The sequence below is a fragment of the Mobula hypostoma genome, chromosome 2 (assembly GCF_963921235.1).
Source record: "Mobula hypostoma chromosome 2, sMobHyp1.1, whole genome shotgun sequence".
NCBI lineage: Eukaryota > Metazoa > Chordata > Chondrichthyes > Myliobatiformes > Myliobatidae > Mobula > Mobula hypostoma.
Genome location: NC_086098.1, coordinates 25750355 through 25769055, shown reverse-complemented (window position 1 = coordinate 25769055; position 18701 = coordinate 25750355). Strand labels below are relative to the sequence as shown.

Below are 18701 nucleotides of genomic sequence, written 5' to 3'. Positions count from 1 at the left end.
AATTTCACACTCAATCTTTGACCATCTCATAAAAGGTGTTCAAGCCATCTCTGGGTTGTGAATGGCCAACTTTTAAACACCCTCTACATACAAGTGAGATCTTATAACGTTACTAAACTCAAAAGTCCAACATGCGTACTGTTCATTCTTATGAATTGCAGAAGTAGTTTCACCCATGCCCACGTTCAGTAATAGTTCAATCTTATCAGTCTTATCTGCTTTTGATACCATTCATTACAAAACTGTGGGAATATGATTATCATATTGAGTGTGTTTTTCTCATTAACGGACAAAATTGACTTTTGGATGTTTGTAATAACAGAACTTGGGGGCAGGTTGCACAATTTAAAAAGCACAGATTTCAAAGTTCAAAGTAAATTTATTATCCAAGTCCACATATATCACTGTATACTACCTTGAGATTCATTGTCTTGTGGGCATACTCAATAAATCATAATAGAACAATAACAGAATCAATGAAAGACTGCATCAACTTGGGCATTTAACCAATGTGCAAGAGACAGTAATCTGTGCAAGTACAAGAAGAAAGAAATAATAAAAATAAACAAGCAATAAATATCAAGAACATGAGATGAAGAGTCCTTGAAAGTGAGTCCATAGGTTGTGAGAGCACTTCAGTGAAGTTGAGTGAAGTTACCTACTTAGGTTCAAGAACCTGATGATTGAGGGGCAATAGCTGTTTCTGTATCTGGTGGTGGAGTCTTGGGGCCCCTGTACCTTCCTCCTGAAGGGAGCTATGAAAACAGAATATGTCCTGGGTGGTGGAGGTTCCTAAAGATGGATGGACATTGTTTCGTGTTGATGTGCTCAGTGGTGGGGACAACTTTACCTTTGATGGACTGGGCTGTACCTACTACTTTTTTTATTCGAGGGCATTGGTGTTTCTATAGTAGACTGTGTGGCAGCCAATTACTATGCTCTCCACCACACATCAAAGTTTTAGATGTCATGCTGAATCTTTGCAAACTCCTAAGGAAGTAGAGGTGCTGCCATGCTTTCTTCATAATTGTAGGTCCTCTGAAATAATAACACCAAAGAATTTGAAGTTGTTGACCCTCTCCACCTCTGATCCCCCGATGAAGACTGGCTCATTGACCTCTGGTTTCCTTTTCCTAAAGTAAATAATCAGCTCCTTGGTCTTGCTGACATTGAGCTGTTGTTGTTGTTGTGGCTTCACCCAGCCAAATTTTCAATCTCCCTCCTACATCATCACCACCTTTGACTGTGGTGTCGTCAGCAAACTTAAATAAGGAGTGTAGCATGTAAGTGGGGAGGGAAATAGTCTGTAATGCATGGTCATATCTTCTTTTTTCATTCTTTGAATTTTGAGCTGATATGTTACCCAAAGATTCTGTAAATTTGAAGTCTAAATATTCTGGAATCATGGTCACAAAAAAATTGGAATATGAGTTTTTGTTTTACACAATAAAAACTAATTCACCATATTTTAATTATTTTGGCAATAATTAGCATTAATGAGTACCATAAGTCATGGGAGTCGAATTACGCCATTCCATCATGACTGATTTCTTGTCTTTTCCTACCTTTTCTCAGTAACCTTTGACACCCATACTAATCAAAAACCTATTAATCTGGGCCTTAAGTATACCAATAACTTGGTCTTCACATGCATCTACAGTAACAAATTCCTCAGATTCACCAGCGGCTGGCTAAAGAAATTCTTCCCCACAACACACATAAAAGTTGCTGGTGAACGCAGCAAGCCAGGGAGCATCCCTAGGAAGAGGTACAATTGACATTTCGGGCCGAGAACCTTCGTCAGGACTAACTGAAAGAAGAGCTAGTGAGAGATTGATGAAGCCACACTCAGGGTGGAGGAACAACACCTTATATTCCGTCTGGGTAGCCTCCAACCTGATGGTATGAACATTGACTTCTCTAACTTCTGCTAATGCTCCACCTCCCGCTCGTACCCCATCCGTTATTGCCCATCCTCAGGGCATCCCCCTTCCCCCTTTCTCCCTAGGCCTCCCGTCCCATGATCCTCTCATATCCCTTTTGCCAATCAACTGTCCAGCTCTTGGCTCCATCCCTCCCCCTCCTGTCTTCTCCTATCATTTCGGATCTCCCCCTCCCCCTCCAACTTTCAAATCTCTTACTAGCTCTTCTTTCAGTTAATCCTGACGAAGGGTCTTAGCCCGAAACGTCGATTGTACTTCTTCCTAGAGATGCTGCCTGGCCTGCTGCATTCACCAGCAACTTTTATGTGTGTTGCTTGAAGTTCCAGCATCTGCAGATTTCCTCGTGTTTGTGTTTTTAAATTCTTCCCCAGCTCTGTTTGAAAGGGACCCCTTGTATTCTGAGGCTGGGTCCTCTGGTCCTAGACTTACTCCCCCACTATAGGACACGTCCTCTCCGTGTGCACTCCATCTAGGCCTTTCAATATTCAATAGATTTCAATGAGATGTCCCCACCCCCACCCCACTCTACTATACTCCAGTGAGTACAGTTCCAGAGCCAAATACGAGCCGGTGTATAGTGAAAAATACTGTGCGTAACTGAGGAGTTGAAGGCTGAAATGGTTAAAAGCCAAGCATGAAAATGGAAAAGTGTACACAGAATATAAATTAGTTCCTTTATTTTTGGATAGCATAGTCTACATCAGAAGATCAAAGGAGCACTTGAAATCAAACCAACAGCATTATTAACATAGATAAGCAGTGTAATTGAAATCTTTATAATGATAGATGGGCTGTAGCAGTTAAAAGAAAAAGCTAATGAATAAATTAGAAAAAGGCACTTATCAATAAGAATATAGTAATGAAAAAATGTCATTTAGCTTATCCGACTTGTTCCAACATTGAATCCCTTTGTCAAGAAGCAATTTGGCTACATATTATAATGATGTTATTCTGCAACTGTGCACCCCTCTCTCAGATTAATCTGTAAGTATTTAAAGCAAGGTGTATAGTTGTGTTTTTTATACTGTTCAGGAAATTGATGATGTCCAGCATTTTTTTGACTATCCCTAGTTAGAAATATTCAGCCTGTCTTCATGTCATGGGGGAGTGGGGGTGGTTGTAAGTTGGCCATCCAGGACCCAGGGGTGGCCTGTACACATTTTATGAGTTGGTCAAAGATTGACCCATAAAATATTTGTTAAGTGTGAAATTGCATTTGAGTGTCTTTTCTTTTGTTATGACTTTCTGATCTCTTTGATTACATTCAAAAAACTCCTCAGATCTATCCCAAATACACACGTCTCTTTTCCTAAACACAAGAAATTCTGCAGATGCTGGAAATTGGCTTCCTCCCTCATCCTGATGAAGGATCTCAACCCAAAACATTGACTGTCTATATTCAATATTCAACCAGTGTAATGTAGTTCAAATCTCAAACTTGTGCAGATCCACATCTATTTTTTCTTGCATTTTATGTCGGACTGTATTTTACTGATATCCTGTATGTCACTGTTGTCTTGTATGTGCTTATGTGCTTTGTGATGTGTGTGACTGATAGTATTATGTTTTGCACCTTGGCCTCAGAGTAATGCTGCTTCGTTTGCTGTATTCAGGGGTATTCACATATGGCTGAATGACAATTAAACTCGAAGCTGAGAAGGGACAAAAATCATTTGCAATCCGTAGAAAACTCAGCAAGGAAAGAAAATATCAGTCAAATCTATGTAGCCATCTAATTAATCTTTCTTGGGCTAGTGTCTTCACTAATGTAACATGTTGACCTCAGCTCCTCTGAAAAATTTGGACGCATGATTAAAATTCTCTCCATAACACTCTGTAATTGAAGATGTAATATCGACAGCTAAGTATAAAATTCACACAAGTTTTGAGTTTGTGCAACATGCTTTGTAATTACAGTGGATTCAGGTTAATTGGAACACAGAGGTATCAGTACATTTTGGCACAATTAAGCGACCCCCAATTAGCCAAAGTTTAAAGGAAATAGTTAAAAAGGTGTAAAAAAAAGATAAACTACTTTTTAACTAAGTATCCGTTTATGTATTTAAATGAAATACCATAAATTAGAACATGACCAATACCACTATGGTACTATAAAACTGTTATCGACGGAGAAATTAATTTAGTGTACACTGCCAACTTCTTTTGATTGACTGTAAATGAACAAATCAGCACAGACACCTAGTGCAGATAATGAACCTTCATACAATGCCTTCGACAATTGCATTCTCCAAATCCTCATGTTCATTGTAACATTCAGGATGATTGTTGATACCTTCAAGTTTTTTGCAGTTTCTAACTTGTTGAAGTAGTGAAATTGTTACATTTACACTCCCAGCTATTTCTGGTAAACACAGCCTGAATGCTTGAAACCGCAGTGTGCAGAACAGATCTGAATTGTCTTACTGCTTATTTCTCACCAATTACCAGGATAAAAATCACTTGTGTGGTCATTAAACACTACACTGTGCTTAGAGCAAACAGTTTTTAAATATCATCAGTTGCATGTGTTTGTGTGCAAAAAAAAGCAGTAATTTTTTTGTTATGATAGTTGGTGAGAAATAAGCAGTAATTATTAGGCCAGACAATTTGATTAAATGATAACTAGTATGAATTAGGTATTCTGGATTGAATGGTAGTAATGAATATCCTGCAGTTATTTATCAAGAAGTGAAGACCATAGACTCAGTCATAGAGAAGTACAGCACAGAAATAGGCCCTTCAGCCCATCTAATCCTTGCCAAAGCATTCAAACTGGCTGCTCCCATTGACCATAGCCCTCCATACCCCAGCCATCCATGTACCTAACCAAACTTCTCTTAAACATTGAAATCGAGTTCACATGCACTACTTGCACTAGCAGCTCATTCCACACTCTCATGATCCTCTAAGTGAAGAAGTTTCCTCTCATGTTTCCTTAAACTTTTCACCTTTCACCCTTAACCCATGACCTCTGGTTGTAGTCCCACCTAATCTCAGTGGAAAAAGCCTGCTTGCATTTACCCTATCTATACCCCTCATAATTTTGTATACCTCCATCAAATCTCCTCTCAGTTTTCTACATTCTAAGTAATAAAGTCTTAACGTATTTAATCTTTCCTTATAACTCTGTTCCTTATAAGGGACAGAGCCGTCCCTATTTCCTGAGGAGACTGCGGTCCTTTAACATCTGCCCGACGATGCTGAGGATGTTCTATGAGTCTGTGGTGGCCAGTGCGATCATGTTTGCTGTTGTGTGCTGGGGCAGCAGGCTGAGGGTAGCAGACACCAACAGAATCAACAAACTCATTCGTAAGGCCAGGGATGTTGTGGGGATGGAACTGGACCCACTCATGGTGGTGTCTGAAAAGAGGATGCTGTCCAAGTTACATGCCTCTTGGTCAATGTCTCCCATCCACTACATAATGTACTGGGTGGGCACAGGAGTACATACAGCCAGAGACTCATTCCACCGAGATGCAACACAGAGCGTCATAGGAAGTCATTCCTGCCTGTGGCCATCAAACTTTACAACTCCTCCCTTGGAGGGTCAGACACCCTGAGCCAATAGACTGGTCCTGGACTTATTTCATAATTTACTGACATAATTTACATATTACTATTTAACTATTTATGGTTCTATTACTATTTATTATTTATGGAGCAACTGTAACGAAAACCAATTTCCCCCGGGATCAATGAAGTATGACTATGACTAACCCAGATCCTGGCAACATCCTTGTAAATTTTCCCTGAACTCTTTCAACTCTAGACTTTAGAGTCAGACCACGTGGTGAGATACAATAAGTTTAATTAGTCTTTTAAGTTAGATAAAATAAATTTTCTAAAATGGAAATGAAAAAAAAATAAAAAAACAAAATTAACCAATGAATGAAGAAACACATATCTGCTGGAAAGTCAAAACTCATAACAACACATTGTATCCTGTAAATGCACTTGCTTCTTACATCAAACAAGTGAATGGGTAGCTATTTATCATTTTAAATAAACAGCAAATCAAATTGCATATAAATTAATTATAATATTGAAGTGATGAATGTATTTCAGCTTAAGGTTTGATGGGTGTGCAAATTAATTTCAGTGCTTGGAGACTGTCAGAAATTGTTCTAAATCTATAAGGAGCCTTCATTTCCCGCGTTGTGCTTTAGACCGGATATTTATGCCAAACTTAAGGCTGCCAATTTTCAGCTACCTAACAAGGCTAACTAACTTCACTGTGCCTCGAGCCAACTACTGCTGTTGCGGTCACTCATAACGTTGTTACATCTGTTGAGCCCGTTAGAGTTGACTAGCCTCTGGGCTAGGGAGGGCCTTGCAGAGGGACTGTAGCTTCCATCTCATCCAACAGGAATCAGAACCGGACAGTCTTTCGAACAGATGGAACAGATGCTTCTGTTCCTCAGCATGGGCCCACACTTCCGGTACCGGCCAGGATGTAGACTTGAGCACCATATCTCAGTGCTGAACAGCTGCACCACTGGCTCGGATCTGACCCAAACTGCCTTCACCAGTGGCCTCTGCAGATGGCTTTGTAATCCACTCCACATGAATGCAGTACCTGAGGAGGACGTGCGTTCATGCCAAGTTTCCAGCAGAACCTCATGTCGTCTAAACAGTTTGCCTTTTTTAAAATCGGGACCTGAATGGATTAACTCCAGGACTAACACAGCTCCATAATGGATCAGTGTTCTGCGAGATAGCATTGAACCAGATGCAAGCAACCCGCTCCCCCACCCCGTCAACCTCCCCCCCCGCCCCTTGCTTTACTGGGGAGTTGCGTTCCTAGAATGTAGACAATGTCAGGATTTTCTGTAATATGAAGCCGCATCATCTGTCTATGCGTCAAAAGATGGAAAATTAAAAATTAAATTTCCTGCTGATTTACTTACTTTTTATCGCACACAAATTCTGTGAGTGAATTTTATTTCTTATTTCAAATTTTTGGGTCGATATCTAACGCAAATGGTGGTAATAAAAAGGTGAACTGTTCTGTGGTACTCAGTTTATCCTCTGTAAATGTGAGGTCCAACAAAACTCTGCTTCCTTTCCCTGAACTTACAAAAGGTTCTGTTTACCCATCACCTCTGATCCCGATCACCTAAGTAAACCCTCATTAAGAAGTGTCTCAATTTTAAAACCCTCACTTATGGTTTGAAACTTATTTTATTTTCACTTTCCACACCAATTTCTGTGCAACTATTTGGTCCTACCTCTGTATGAGGTACCCGCGACTGTGGCTTTTTCATTATTCTTGAATGTAATCTATCTTGTGACCCAGCTCCCAGCTCTCAAATTCCATCCACAAACTTTGTCTTTGTACTCGGTCATCTCAAGCCCTTGCTGAACCCTTTGCTCCAGTATTTTACACTAACTATTCCCTGTAAAATTTGTGTTCTTAAGTCAGTTACTATGTTATAGGCACCTTGCAGATGCAGGTTGCTATTATATTTGTCAGATTTATTTCTTATGGTGTTAATTGGAATATATAGGGTCATATCTTGTTATTTCAACTTCATATGATTGTTACTCTGGATTGTTGCCTTCCATGATGTAATTTGAATTTTTTTGATGTGTTATTGTATGAATTACATATTATCTGTAATATCTATCATCATCCCTAAAATATTCAAATTAGCAAAATAAATTATTTGGAACTGTTTCCCCAGGTTCGGTATATGAAATGCAAGGACAAGTGTGTTGCTTGTCTACAGGAGAAATCATTAAGGTCGTTGGATTCAAAGTAGTAAAAGTTAAAGTGAAGAGTTGTAAATTCCTTGAAGGGATCATTTCCCCATTCACGGTGGAGTTGCCATTGGATTATCCAGGTACCTTTTTATAATAGTCACGTTCTATTTAAGTTTGTCTAAAAATTGTAATCGTCTTGCGTTGTATCCTAACTAGCATTAAGTTTTGTCCCCCGTTATCCCTTGGCTCATTGACCTACATTGGTTTCCGGTTAACAAATCCTCCGCTCTTAAAACTGTCACCCTTGTTCTCAGGTCCTCTACGGTCTTGATCCTTCCCGTCTCTGTAACCTCTTCCTGTCTGTAACCCCTTGAAATATTACCACTCATCCAGACAACCTGTTGCATTTGCTGACTTTAATCTCACCACTGTTGGCAGATGTGCTGAGACTTTATATTATGCAATTCCCTCTCTAAAGCCCTCCATTTCCTTTTCCTTTTACCATTCGTTTTGTCATCTGCCCCATTAAGTACTCCTGTCGACCTTTGGTTTGTTTCAGTTTACTTCAGGAGCTAGGACCTATTTGCATTATTCTAAGTTATATGTAGTTGTGTGTGTCTATAGCTACATATACCTGTAAGCTAACAAGTCTTATATAAGCCTTTGTTGTCCCATTTGTTTCTGCAAATTATAAATGCAACCGCTTATCAAACCATTTCCTTTCTAACTGCAATATAGATGTGGTCACATGTAATAGACAGAAGTTCTTCTACCCTCTAAGGTGAATGTAAAATATCACATAACATAATTTTGGAAGAATAGGGAACTACACCTAGTGTTTTGCCCACTATTTATTCTTGCATATACCACCACTAAAGAAGCAAGTTATCTGATGATTATCACACAGCTTCTTGTGGGAGATTACAATGTATGGGTTAGATATTGTGTTTCCTTTGTCACAATGTCAACTATACATTAGAGTGTATTGGTTATGAAGTGCTTTAGGAACACAATAACGATCTTGATGCAGCTCCCAACTAGAAACTTCGACCATCTCTTAGCCTGCGCAGATGCGGTGTGACCTGCTGAGTTCGTCCAGCAGTTTGTTTCTTGACAGGAAGTGTAAATGTTGGGCAGCCGCCTTTCTACTTTCTTCAGCAAACTGTGAGCAACAAGAACAGTGCAGTGTTTTTTTTCATCTAGGGCCTGGAATATAGAATAATGTAAATGATGGAAAGTGTTAATGATTTCGATGAGAATGCAGGTAGCACGATTGGTAAGTTTGCTGATGATACGGTGTTCAGTTCAGGTCACTATTAACATGGATGCTATCTGGATTGGAAGACTTGAGTCCTGGGAGAAATTGGATCGGCTAGACCTTTTATTTCCAAAGCTGGGGATGATGAAAGAGGTATAAAAAATTAGGAGGTTCGCCTTCCTCACCACCCCATCTACTTGTGCTCCAGTTTTCAGGGATTTGTGTACTTCTAGCCAAAGGTCTGTCTATTCAGCAACACCACCCAGAACCCTGCCATTCACTATGTATGGTCTGCCCCAGTTTTACTTCACACTGGTGCAAATTATGAGATGTAGGGTAGATAGCCAGTGTCTAAAACTAGAGCACATAGATTAAAGGTGAGAGTGAGGAGATTTAATCTTGAGGGGTAAATTGTTCACACAAAGTGTAGTTGATTTCTAGGTATCTGGAATGAGCTGCTAGAGCAGGTGGTGGACCCAGGAACAGTATCAGTATTTAACAAGGCATTTTAGCAGGTAATTGAATGAGTGGGGCACAGAAGAATGTGGGATTAATGCAGGCAAGTGGGATTAGTATTGTTAGGGATGGTGGTTTGCATAGAGGCAATGGGCCACAGGACCTGTACAACTGATGATTGGGCTGTCATGAAAGTTTTGGATGTACAACTGTTTTTTTCAGTGAAATGCAAGCTGTATGTTTGTACAGGATTTGAAATTGAGTTTGAAGTTAACTTCCATTTCATTGACTTCCATGAATTTTTAACAAACACTGTGGGTCTAGGAATGTCAGGGGCGTGAATCTGACTTTTTCTGACATCAGTTTACATCAGTCATCAACCCCGAAGAATTTTGAATGTTCATTAGCTATAATGTTATCAAACGGACTGAGTAGCTAGCCACATGAAGAACTCTTGTACATCGACCAAGGAAGTAGAAATAGAAAAAGCACAATTCTTAGATTATTGCATTTCTATTAAAGACAACTGAAATACTCTAAATCCTTGTTATGCTCTGACTTATCACCTTGGATCTGTGTATTGCAAAGTTGGGGTCAGGATCAGGGGCAAAGATGGTCAGCAATGTGGGCAGGCTTGCAGATGGTGTGTGCGTTCTGAGTGTGACTGGAACCAGGGTTGGAGTTGGATTTTAGGGGTCAGGAATATGGGTGGGTTTACGTACAAACCGCAACTGAAACTTGCATGGGAGCTTTATCTGTGCGTGGGTTGAACCCCGAATGTCATTGCAGGTTTAGTATCATTGTTCATAGTCTTACGATTATCTTTGTTGTATCTTGTTATCCATAAGATGTCCATGTCCCCATTGTTCATGAATAATGAGACTGTTGTAAATTAAAATAAACTTAGTTATTTTAAGCAACACACATCGAAGTTGCTGCATTCACCAGCAACTTTGTGTGTTGCTTGAATTTCCAGCATCTGCAGAATTCCTTGTGTTTACGTTAATTATCTTAAACAATCTTGTATATAGGAATGACAATATATTCAATTTTTTAGGATCCAAGTATGTTTAATAATATTTGTGATTTAGTACAGTATTAAAGATACTGCAATGTGTTACATAAAAAAAACAGTATTTTTAGAGTCTTGTTTTGTGTTGCAAATAATCTGTAAATAGTTGAGGGTGTTAATTGGTCCTCAGCTGCTGGGACATCACTGTAGCGTAGTGGTTAGCAGGACATATTACAGCTCGGGGAGTTCTGTAGTTAAGAGTTCAATTCTGGGGCCATCTGTAAGGAGTTTTTTCTCCCCATCCAGTTGCTCAGGTTTCGTCCCACAGTCCAAAGATGTACTGGTTATTAGTAAGTTAATTGGTCATTGTAAATTGTCCTGTGATAGGCTAGTGCTAAAGAGATGGGTTGCTGGGCAGTGTGGCTTGTTGGGCCAAAAAAGTCCAGTCCAGTTCTAAATAAGTAAAAGTAACAAGCAAAATGGGAGCTACTTTGAGCTGTAGACTGATGAGAAAGGCATTCTACCCTGAGAAGTTTATTGAGTTCTCTAGGTTAAGCCGAGAAAGTTGCTAAACAGCATTCCCTAGTGGAGGAGCAGGAAATAAATGGTAAAAACTTGTGAACACAGCATTTAACTGTATGTATCTGTGCTCTAGAAGACGTTAATCAAAGGCTCACCAGAGTCAGTAATTTGAAAATGCATTTGGTACTAACCCTAATGAATAGATACATTTTTCATCCATAGTACACCAGCTGTTAGCTTTTCTTTCAGATTTCCATGCCCGTTTAGTTGATCTGAGCTGGGTTTAAGTAAAAATTTTAATAAAGTTACATGATGTGAGAAACCATTCATTTTGTATTTCCTGAAGTATTTATGACATGTGATCTATAGCTAAGTTACTATTATAAAACAAGAACTTAAGACATAACTTATATACTATTTATTTTTAGATAGAAATTTACTTACACAGTGAGTGGTAAGGTGCTGAAGTGTGAAGCAGGGATATGGGGAAACAGATCCATAATTCCTTGAAAGTGGTGTTACAGGTAGAGAGGATCGTAAACAGACCTTTTGGCACATTAGCTTTCATAAATCAGACTACTAAGTACAGAAATTAGGGTGTTATATTGAAGTTGTATAAGACGGTAAGTATTTTGTGCAAACATGAGAAAATCTGCAGATGCTGGAAATCAAACAACACACACAAAATGCTGGAGGAACTCAGCAGGCCAGGCAGCATCTATGGAAAAGAGTAAACAGTCGACATTTTGGGCGGATGAAAGTCCTGATGAAAGATCTTAGCCTGAAACATCAAATGTTTACTTTTTTCCATAGATGCTACCTGGCCAGCTGTATTTCTCCAGCATTTTGTGTAGTATTGTGTGCAGTTCTGACTACCTGAATACAAAAAAGATATTAGTAAGGTTGAAAGAGTAAGAGAAAATACACGAGGATACTGCCGGAACTTGAGGACCTGAGTTATAAGGAAGATTAAATAGGTTATGACTTCATTCCCTGGAATGTCGAAGATTGAGTGGAGATTTGATAGAGATGTACAGAATTATGAGGGTTAACGTAGGCAGGTTTTTTCCCACTGAGGCTGGGTGAGACTGTAACTAGAGCTTAAAGGTGAAATACTTAAGGGAAATCTGAGGGGGAATTTCTTCACTCAGAGGGTGTTGCAAGTGCAGAATGAGCTGCCAGCAGGCTGGTGGTGTGGGTTTGATTTCAACATGATGGGAGGGACATGGAGGGCTTTGGTCCAGGTGTAGGTTGATGGGACTTGGCAGAATATTCGTTCAGCATGGAGTAGATGGGCTAAAGGGCCCAATCCTATTCTGTACTGCTCCCTGACTCTAGGATGAATAGCAGCTAATTTGTGATTTTATTTTCATCAGGTTTCTTCAAGCTTCTTGTTGATCCATGCCCGTATACTAGTTTGAAGGATATCGTAAGATCGGTAAAAATTGGGGACAGCCGCTTGGGTCATCCTCATTTCTGGAGCACTGTGGACATTCAGCTGAATGACATCTTCATTAAAAAAGGTGAACATATAGTGCTAAACTCTCTGGCAGAAGTGGGCGGCAAGGAGTACGTCAACTGCACAGTTATCAAAGGTGCCAAAACCAAAACGTTAAGAATTCCATTGTCATTCGAAGGAACATTTCATGAATGTGAAGATGACCAGTTTTATACTCTGAAGGAGATTGTAGAATGGAAGATCTCCAAGCACAGAAGGCGAGTTGTGAAGCTCATGAAAACAATGGCCACCTGCAAAGAGAATCCTTACAAAGAGTATTTACAGGGTGATGTGTGCCTACTGCCTGTCTATGAGATACAAGCAGTGATGAAATGTGAGTACTTGTCTATGCTTCATCACAGTTCTGGAGATTCACTGCTTTAGCCCAGTGAAATGTTTGAGAGAAAATTTGTGGGCTAACAGGAATTTTCCTGGTACTTTAATTATAATTATTTTGCTACAGGATTCTGGAAGTTCACCACTATTTGAATAAGGTAAAGCAGAAATGTCTGTCTCAAAAGCACTCGAAGTACAAGATGCAAACATTGAGTAACTCCGTACAGGCCAAAGTGGAGAAGCTACTTGTTCTATGCCCCTCGCCCACTAGGGGGCATCACTGACAACAGGAGTGCGGCATAAACTTCCTCCCTTGAGCAATACACACTAAATGCTGGAGGAGCTCAGCAGGTCAAGCAGCATCTATGGTGGGGAAATAAATGACTGATGTTTTAATAAGTTCTGGTGAAGCATCAGTTGTTTATTTTCCTCGATAGATGCTGCCTGACCTGCTGGCTTCCTCCTGCATTTTTCGTGTGTGTGTTGCTCGAGATTTCCAGCATCAGCAGAAGCTCTTGAGTCTGACTTTCCTTCACAGAGTTATAGAATCATAGTCACACGACTGAGAACAGGCCCTTCAGCCCATGTGTCCATGATGACCATCAAAGCCCACCTTAGTTATCACCACTCTTCCTCGAAGTTTGGATGAAAGCATGCATAAAAGAATACATACATGAAATGCAATCCAATGTTAAATCAAAATAAAAAAATAAAGATCTTTATTTACTAATTCAATTTGAGAGGGGCCTCTGTAGGTCAGGGTCAACCACGGATTTTGAGTCCTAGCTGTCCAGATATGTAGGCCAGGGCAGTACAACATGGAGAGCAAGCTGTTGCCCACGTAGCAAGCTCCCCCTCTCCAGGCATCTGATGAAACCAAAGGAATGGCAGAGACCAATAGAGTTTGGAACCGGCAGCATTGCAGGAGTTGTCAGCATAGGACTTGGGGACTCCAGCTCCAGATTTTTCCCGCTGGGTTCACTCCCAAAGCCTTCCCTTTGATTGGGTATAGCTGCAAGGCAGTGAAGGTTTGAGATCAGAGTTTTCCTTCTAGATGGGCTGCCAACCGTGGCTGACGAGCCCCATCTGCCCAAGTTGACTGGTTTTAAGGCACCAGTAACTCGCCTCTGCTCCTTCTCCTGTCAGTCAAAATGATTCTGCCGGGCTTAGTAGCCAAGCTACATGTGAAGGGCGGGAGCTAAGCTTGGTTGTCAGCACCTATCTGAAGTGCACACCATTTGGGAACATTTAATAGAATAGGTAGTGGGAATTTATCCCACTACCACCCCCAGCTATAACAACCCTGTCATAGTTGTGTCAAGAAAGCAACCTCTCAATGCCACAAAATAAGAGGAGCTGGTTGTGGACTACAGGAGGAATGGAGACAGGATAACCCCTATTGACATCAGTGGATCTGGGGTTGAGAGGATGAACAGCTTTTAAGTTCCTTAGCATAAACATCATTGAGGATCTAACATGGTCTCTACATACCAGCTGTGTGGTGAAAAAGGCACAACAGTGCCTCTTTCACCTCAGACGGTTGAAGAAGTTTGGTATGGGCCCCCAAATCCTAAGAACTTTCTACAGGGACACAATTGAGAACATCCTGACTGGCTTCATCATTGCCTGGTATAGGAACTGTACTTCCCTCAATCACAGGACTCTGCAGAGAGTGGTACGGACAGCCCAGTGCATCTGTAGATGTGGACTTCCCACTATTCAGGCCATTTACAAAGGTGTGTAAAAAGGGCCAAAAGGATCATTGGGGACCCAAGTCACCCCAACCACAAACTGTGGGAATAAAAGCCAGGGCCAGCAGTCTTTGAGACAGCTTCTCCCACCAGGACATCAGGCTGATTAATTCATGCTGACACAACTGTATTTCTATGTTATATTGTTATACATACTATTTATTATAAATTACTATAAATTGCTCATTGCATATTTAGACGGAGGCGTAACTTAAAGATTTTTACTCCTCATGTATACGAAGGATGTAAGTAATAAAGTCAATTCAATTCAACAAAGGAACCTAATTCAATCCATCAGGTTGTTCTCTAACATAGAGAAACAAAAGACGTACTCATTTTATCTCCTTTTATCTTGTTTGGTCGCCTTTCACAATGTACTGCTATTTCTGCTAATGCATGGTTCAGATCAGTGCACACATGATTCACTACTTTCCTGAGGAAAAAATTGTCAAATTTAGCATTTCATTTCCTGTTACACAGAACAAAGAAACTTCTCAACTTTGAAATCCTTCTATGGGGTATACAGGCATCAATATTAACTGTTTCTATCCATTTTGAATGTGCATTTATCGCAGCCATGATAATTTTTCCCTTCGCAAAATTTATCCGAAACCAAGAGCTGAGAAGAGCAGCAAGAAGACGTTTGCAGTGCTTTTGACATTCCTTTGCCCTGCTAGCTGTGAGTCTCATTGTTCTGATTTGAAAAGAAACCTTGAAATGAATCTATCTGTCGCGCACCTCTATTCTCCGTATAGTGTGACACCAGTGTGTAGACAGGAACGGTGATTTTGCTGGATCATAATGAACAGGAGCTTGTGAACCCATTTGCAGCTGGGTTAATGGTTTGGGAATCTGAAATGATAATATCGTGTCGAAAGTCCCAATGCGACTGTTCCAGCAGCTCGGGTTGTATTGTGGAGCATAGAGAGTGAACACATGCTTTTTGTAACATCATAGCAATTAATTCTGTGCCTTTCTCTCCTAAGAATAATTGTGGAAATTAATTGTAGTCTACAGACTGTGCTTCTAAAATAGGATGTGTTCACTTTGATATCAGAAGGCTACAATTTTGCATAACAGAAGGGACTCCAACCCATTTCGAACAAAATAGAGGGCTATGCGGTAGGGAAATTCCAGGCAGTTTCGAGAGTAGGTTACATGGTTGCACAACATTGTGGACTGAATAGCCTGTAAAGTGCTGTAGATTTCTATGTTCTATAAATACTGCAACTGCCCAACAGTGAGATTTTGGGAAGGTGACATTAGACATTTCACCTTGAGAAAGGATAATTAACTCCTCTCCTCCCTGGTGCTAGAGTTAAACCTTTGCAATTCTGTCCAATCTGCAAACTTAAAATCTCTCCTGTACAATTTGCACTCTTCGATCTACCCTCGGAATCATACATAAGAATAGAGAACCGGGGAATGTGTAAGGAACAATAGTTTAACCTGTGGTAATGATGTAACATATTGGGGTAACAGTCCAGAAAAGTTGTACACATGTTCAGTCCTGTTGAATTCTCAGTAAATCTGGAGAAGCCATTGCTTTAGGAGGGTGATGCTCTTGTGGAATGTATTGCTACCTTATACAATGAATAGGAGCAGTTTTCATGTGTTTAACACCTGATTCATGCCTTGGAGAGACAAAAAAAACAGGTGCTACGAGGGATTAAGGTATAATGTTTGATAAATCATAATTTGATTTCAGGTTATAACTGCAATGGGTAGACATCAGTAAAATATTCAGCAGGGTCCCGCTTGGTAGACTGTTCCATGGAGACTTGGTAGATTGGATTCAAAATTGTCTTGGCCACAGAAGTGTTCATGGGTTCAGTGTCCATTCAGAAATCTGATGGCAGAGAGGAAGAAGCCGTTCCTGAATCACTGAGTTTTTTTTTTAATTAAGTGCAATCGTGAACAATAGCCAGATCAGAAATGTTGATCAAGTCAACTAGTCCCCAAAGAGAACTCTGATAAGCCAATCAGGTGGTTCACTGAGTGTGTGCCTTCAGGCTCCTGTACCTCCTTGATGGTAGCAATGAGAAAATTAGATTATGAGGACATGCAGTCCTCTTTTATTGTCATTTAATAATGCATGCATTAAGAAGTGATACAATATAAGAAAATGGCATGTTTTAGGTAATAGGGGCTTATTAATGATGGATGTCACCATTTTGAGGCATTGATCCATGAAGATGTCTTGGATGCTGTTGATCAGTTGAAGCCACATGTGAGGAAATGATTGATGTAGCTTAGTGTTGACAAGTGTGATGTACTGCACTTTGGGAGATCAAATGTAAGAGAAAAGTATGTTGTAAATGGCAAGACCCTCGGGTGCATTGAAATACAGAGTCCAAAGACGTACCTATTGGAAGGTTAGTTGGCCATTGTAAATTGTCCTTTGGCTAGGGTTAAATCAGAGTTTGCTGGGCAGTGTGGCTTACAAGGGCAAAAACGGCTGTGCTGTATCTCAATCAATAACTAAATAAACAGGCAAATAAATTAAATATTTTCCAAAGAGAAATAATTCCAGGTAGGTGCCTGGAAAGTGCTGCTAGGACTGGTGATAGAAGCAGATACGATATCACCATTCGAGGCATTTAGACAGGCCTATGAACACTTAGGGAGTGGAGAGATATGGATCATCTGCAGGTTGCCAGGATTAGTTTAAATTATTGTTGTGGGCAGTACAGGCATTGTAGGCCAAAGGGCATGTTGTACTGTTTTGTTGTATTTTCTATGTATGCATCTGAGAAAAAAAAATGACTGACTTGCTTCCTCTTTTTTCCTACAGTTGGAATGGATATTTTACGCATACCATCTAACTTGGATGTAGAGGTTAAAGATATAACAGAAAGTTATGACCTTAACTCATTTGTACAACTATTGTCCTTAACTGATGTTTATAAAAGACCACATGGAGACTTCCCACTGTTGGCTGTAGTTGTTGAGTGGCCGGACCAACAGTGTATTTACAAATCACTGATGACTGGAAAGCAAATTATCATCCACAGTAAACACTTATCCAACACAATAATTGCCTCTGAGAACAAAAGCGATTTAAATAAAAAGCATTTTTTAATCCCCAAAAGCTACAAGGGTCGATTTAAAAGAAGGCCAAGGGAATTCCCAACTGTCTATGACTTGATGCTTGCCATTAAAAACAATGAACCCTTGCATGTCATTGCAACAAAAGAGTTTGTCTCTGAGTATGCAGAATTTGCCTCTGTTGTTGTAGGAGATCAGTTTCTTGTCCATTGTCGCCAGAATGTTGAAGTCAACCATGAAGGAGAGAAGTATCTAATTGAAGCTGTGGCTTGTGAAAAAATATTGGAAAAGGACTATGAACAAGTTCTTCTTCCAACATATATGGAAGGGGGCTTTGTCGAAGTTGTCCACGATAAAAAGCAGTATGATATTTCGGATATTTGTAAACAATTTAACCTTCCATTTAATGTTAAAGTATCCATTAGAGATTTGTCAATCAATGACAATTTAGCTGCCTTGGCCTCATTACGAATCGAAGAAGAAATTGCCGATCCTTGTCTTCTGATTAGTTTGTCGGATAGTCCATCAGAATGCTTCAGGGTTCCAGTTCAAAGAGTGAACATGACCATTCAGGTCATGCAAGAACAAGGGGCAGACATTCCATGTGCGACGCCAACAGTCACCGTAGAGGAGATCAGTGAGGAGATGTACTACATGCTGCGGAGATATGAAAACTCCACTTTGCTTCCTCCACCCCGCCCTCCAAGAAAACCTCAGTCACCTCTCACATCGACGAAAACAATGAGGCTGTTTCCACCTCAGTCGAAGAAACCAGACCCTCCCAAATCTCCAAAGGTAAGGTGACTTTTCTTATCAACGAGACATACCACAGCCCATTGTCTACCTAAGTCAGGAATTTCCCTAGTGCAGGGTGATGCCTGTCAGCAAGAACATCGGTGGAAACAGTACTGCTTGCCTGAGATCCCTGTGAATAAAGAATGACAGGGCTAGTTGAACTGATCTTGGTCAGCATGGGGAAACCATTTCTAGAAGTATATTTGTGAAGGTGTGGTAAGTGAGGCAAGGTCCAACCTCATGTGGACTGTATATTTATTTGTTGTTAATTTCAGAGGCAGAATATCTGAAGGAGATACCAAGAATAGCTAAGACCATAAGACGTAGGTGCAAATAATTGAGCCAATTGACAGATTGCACCTGTTCTGCTGTTCCATCA

General features: G+C 40.2%; 1 protein-coding gene across 1 annotated transcript in view; it reads left to right on the top strand.

Annotated features, from left to right (window-relative positions):
- Window positions 1-18701, top strand: part of themis (thymocyte selection associated) — a 56067-nt gene that overhangs the window by 26658 nt on the left and 10708 nt on the right. Inside the window, exons 2-4 of the mRNA XM_063070654.1 lie at window positions 7628-7786; window positions 12271-12726; window positions 17274-18322. Coding sequence (XP_062926724.1) covers window positions 7628-7786; window positions 12271-12726; window positions 17274-18322 — 1664 coding nt within the window. The remainder of the gene's footprint in view (window positions 1-7627; window positions 7787-12270; window positions 12727-17273; window positions 18323-18701) is intronic.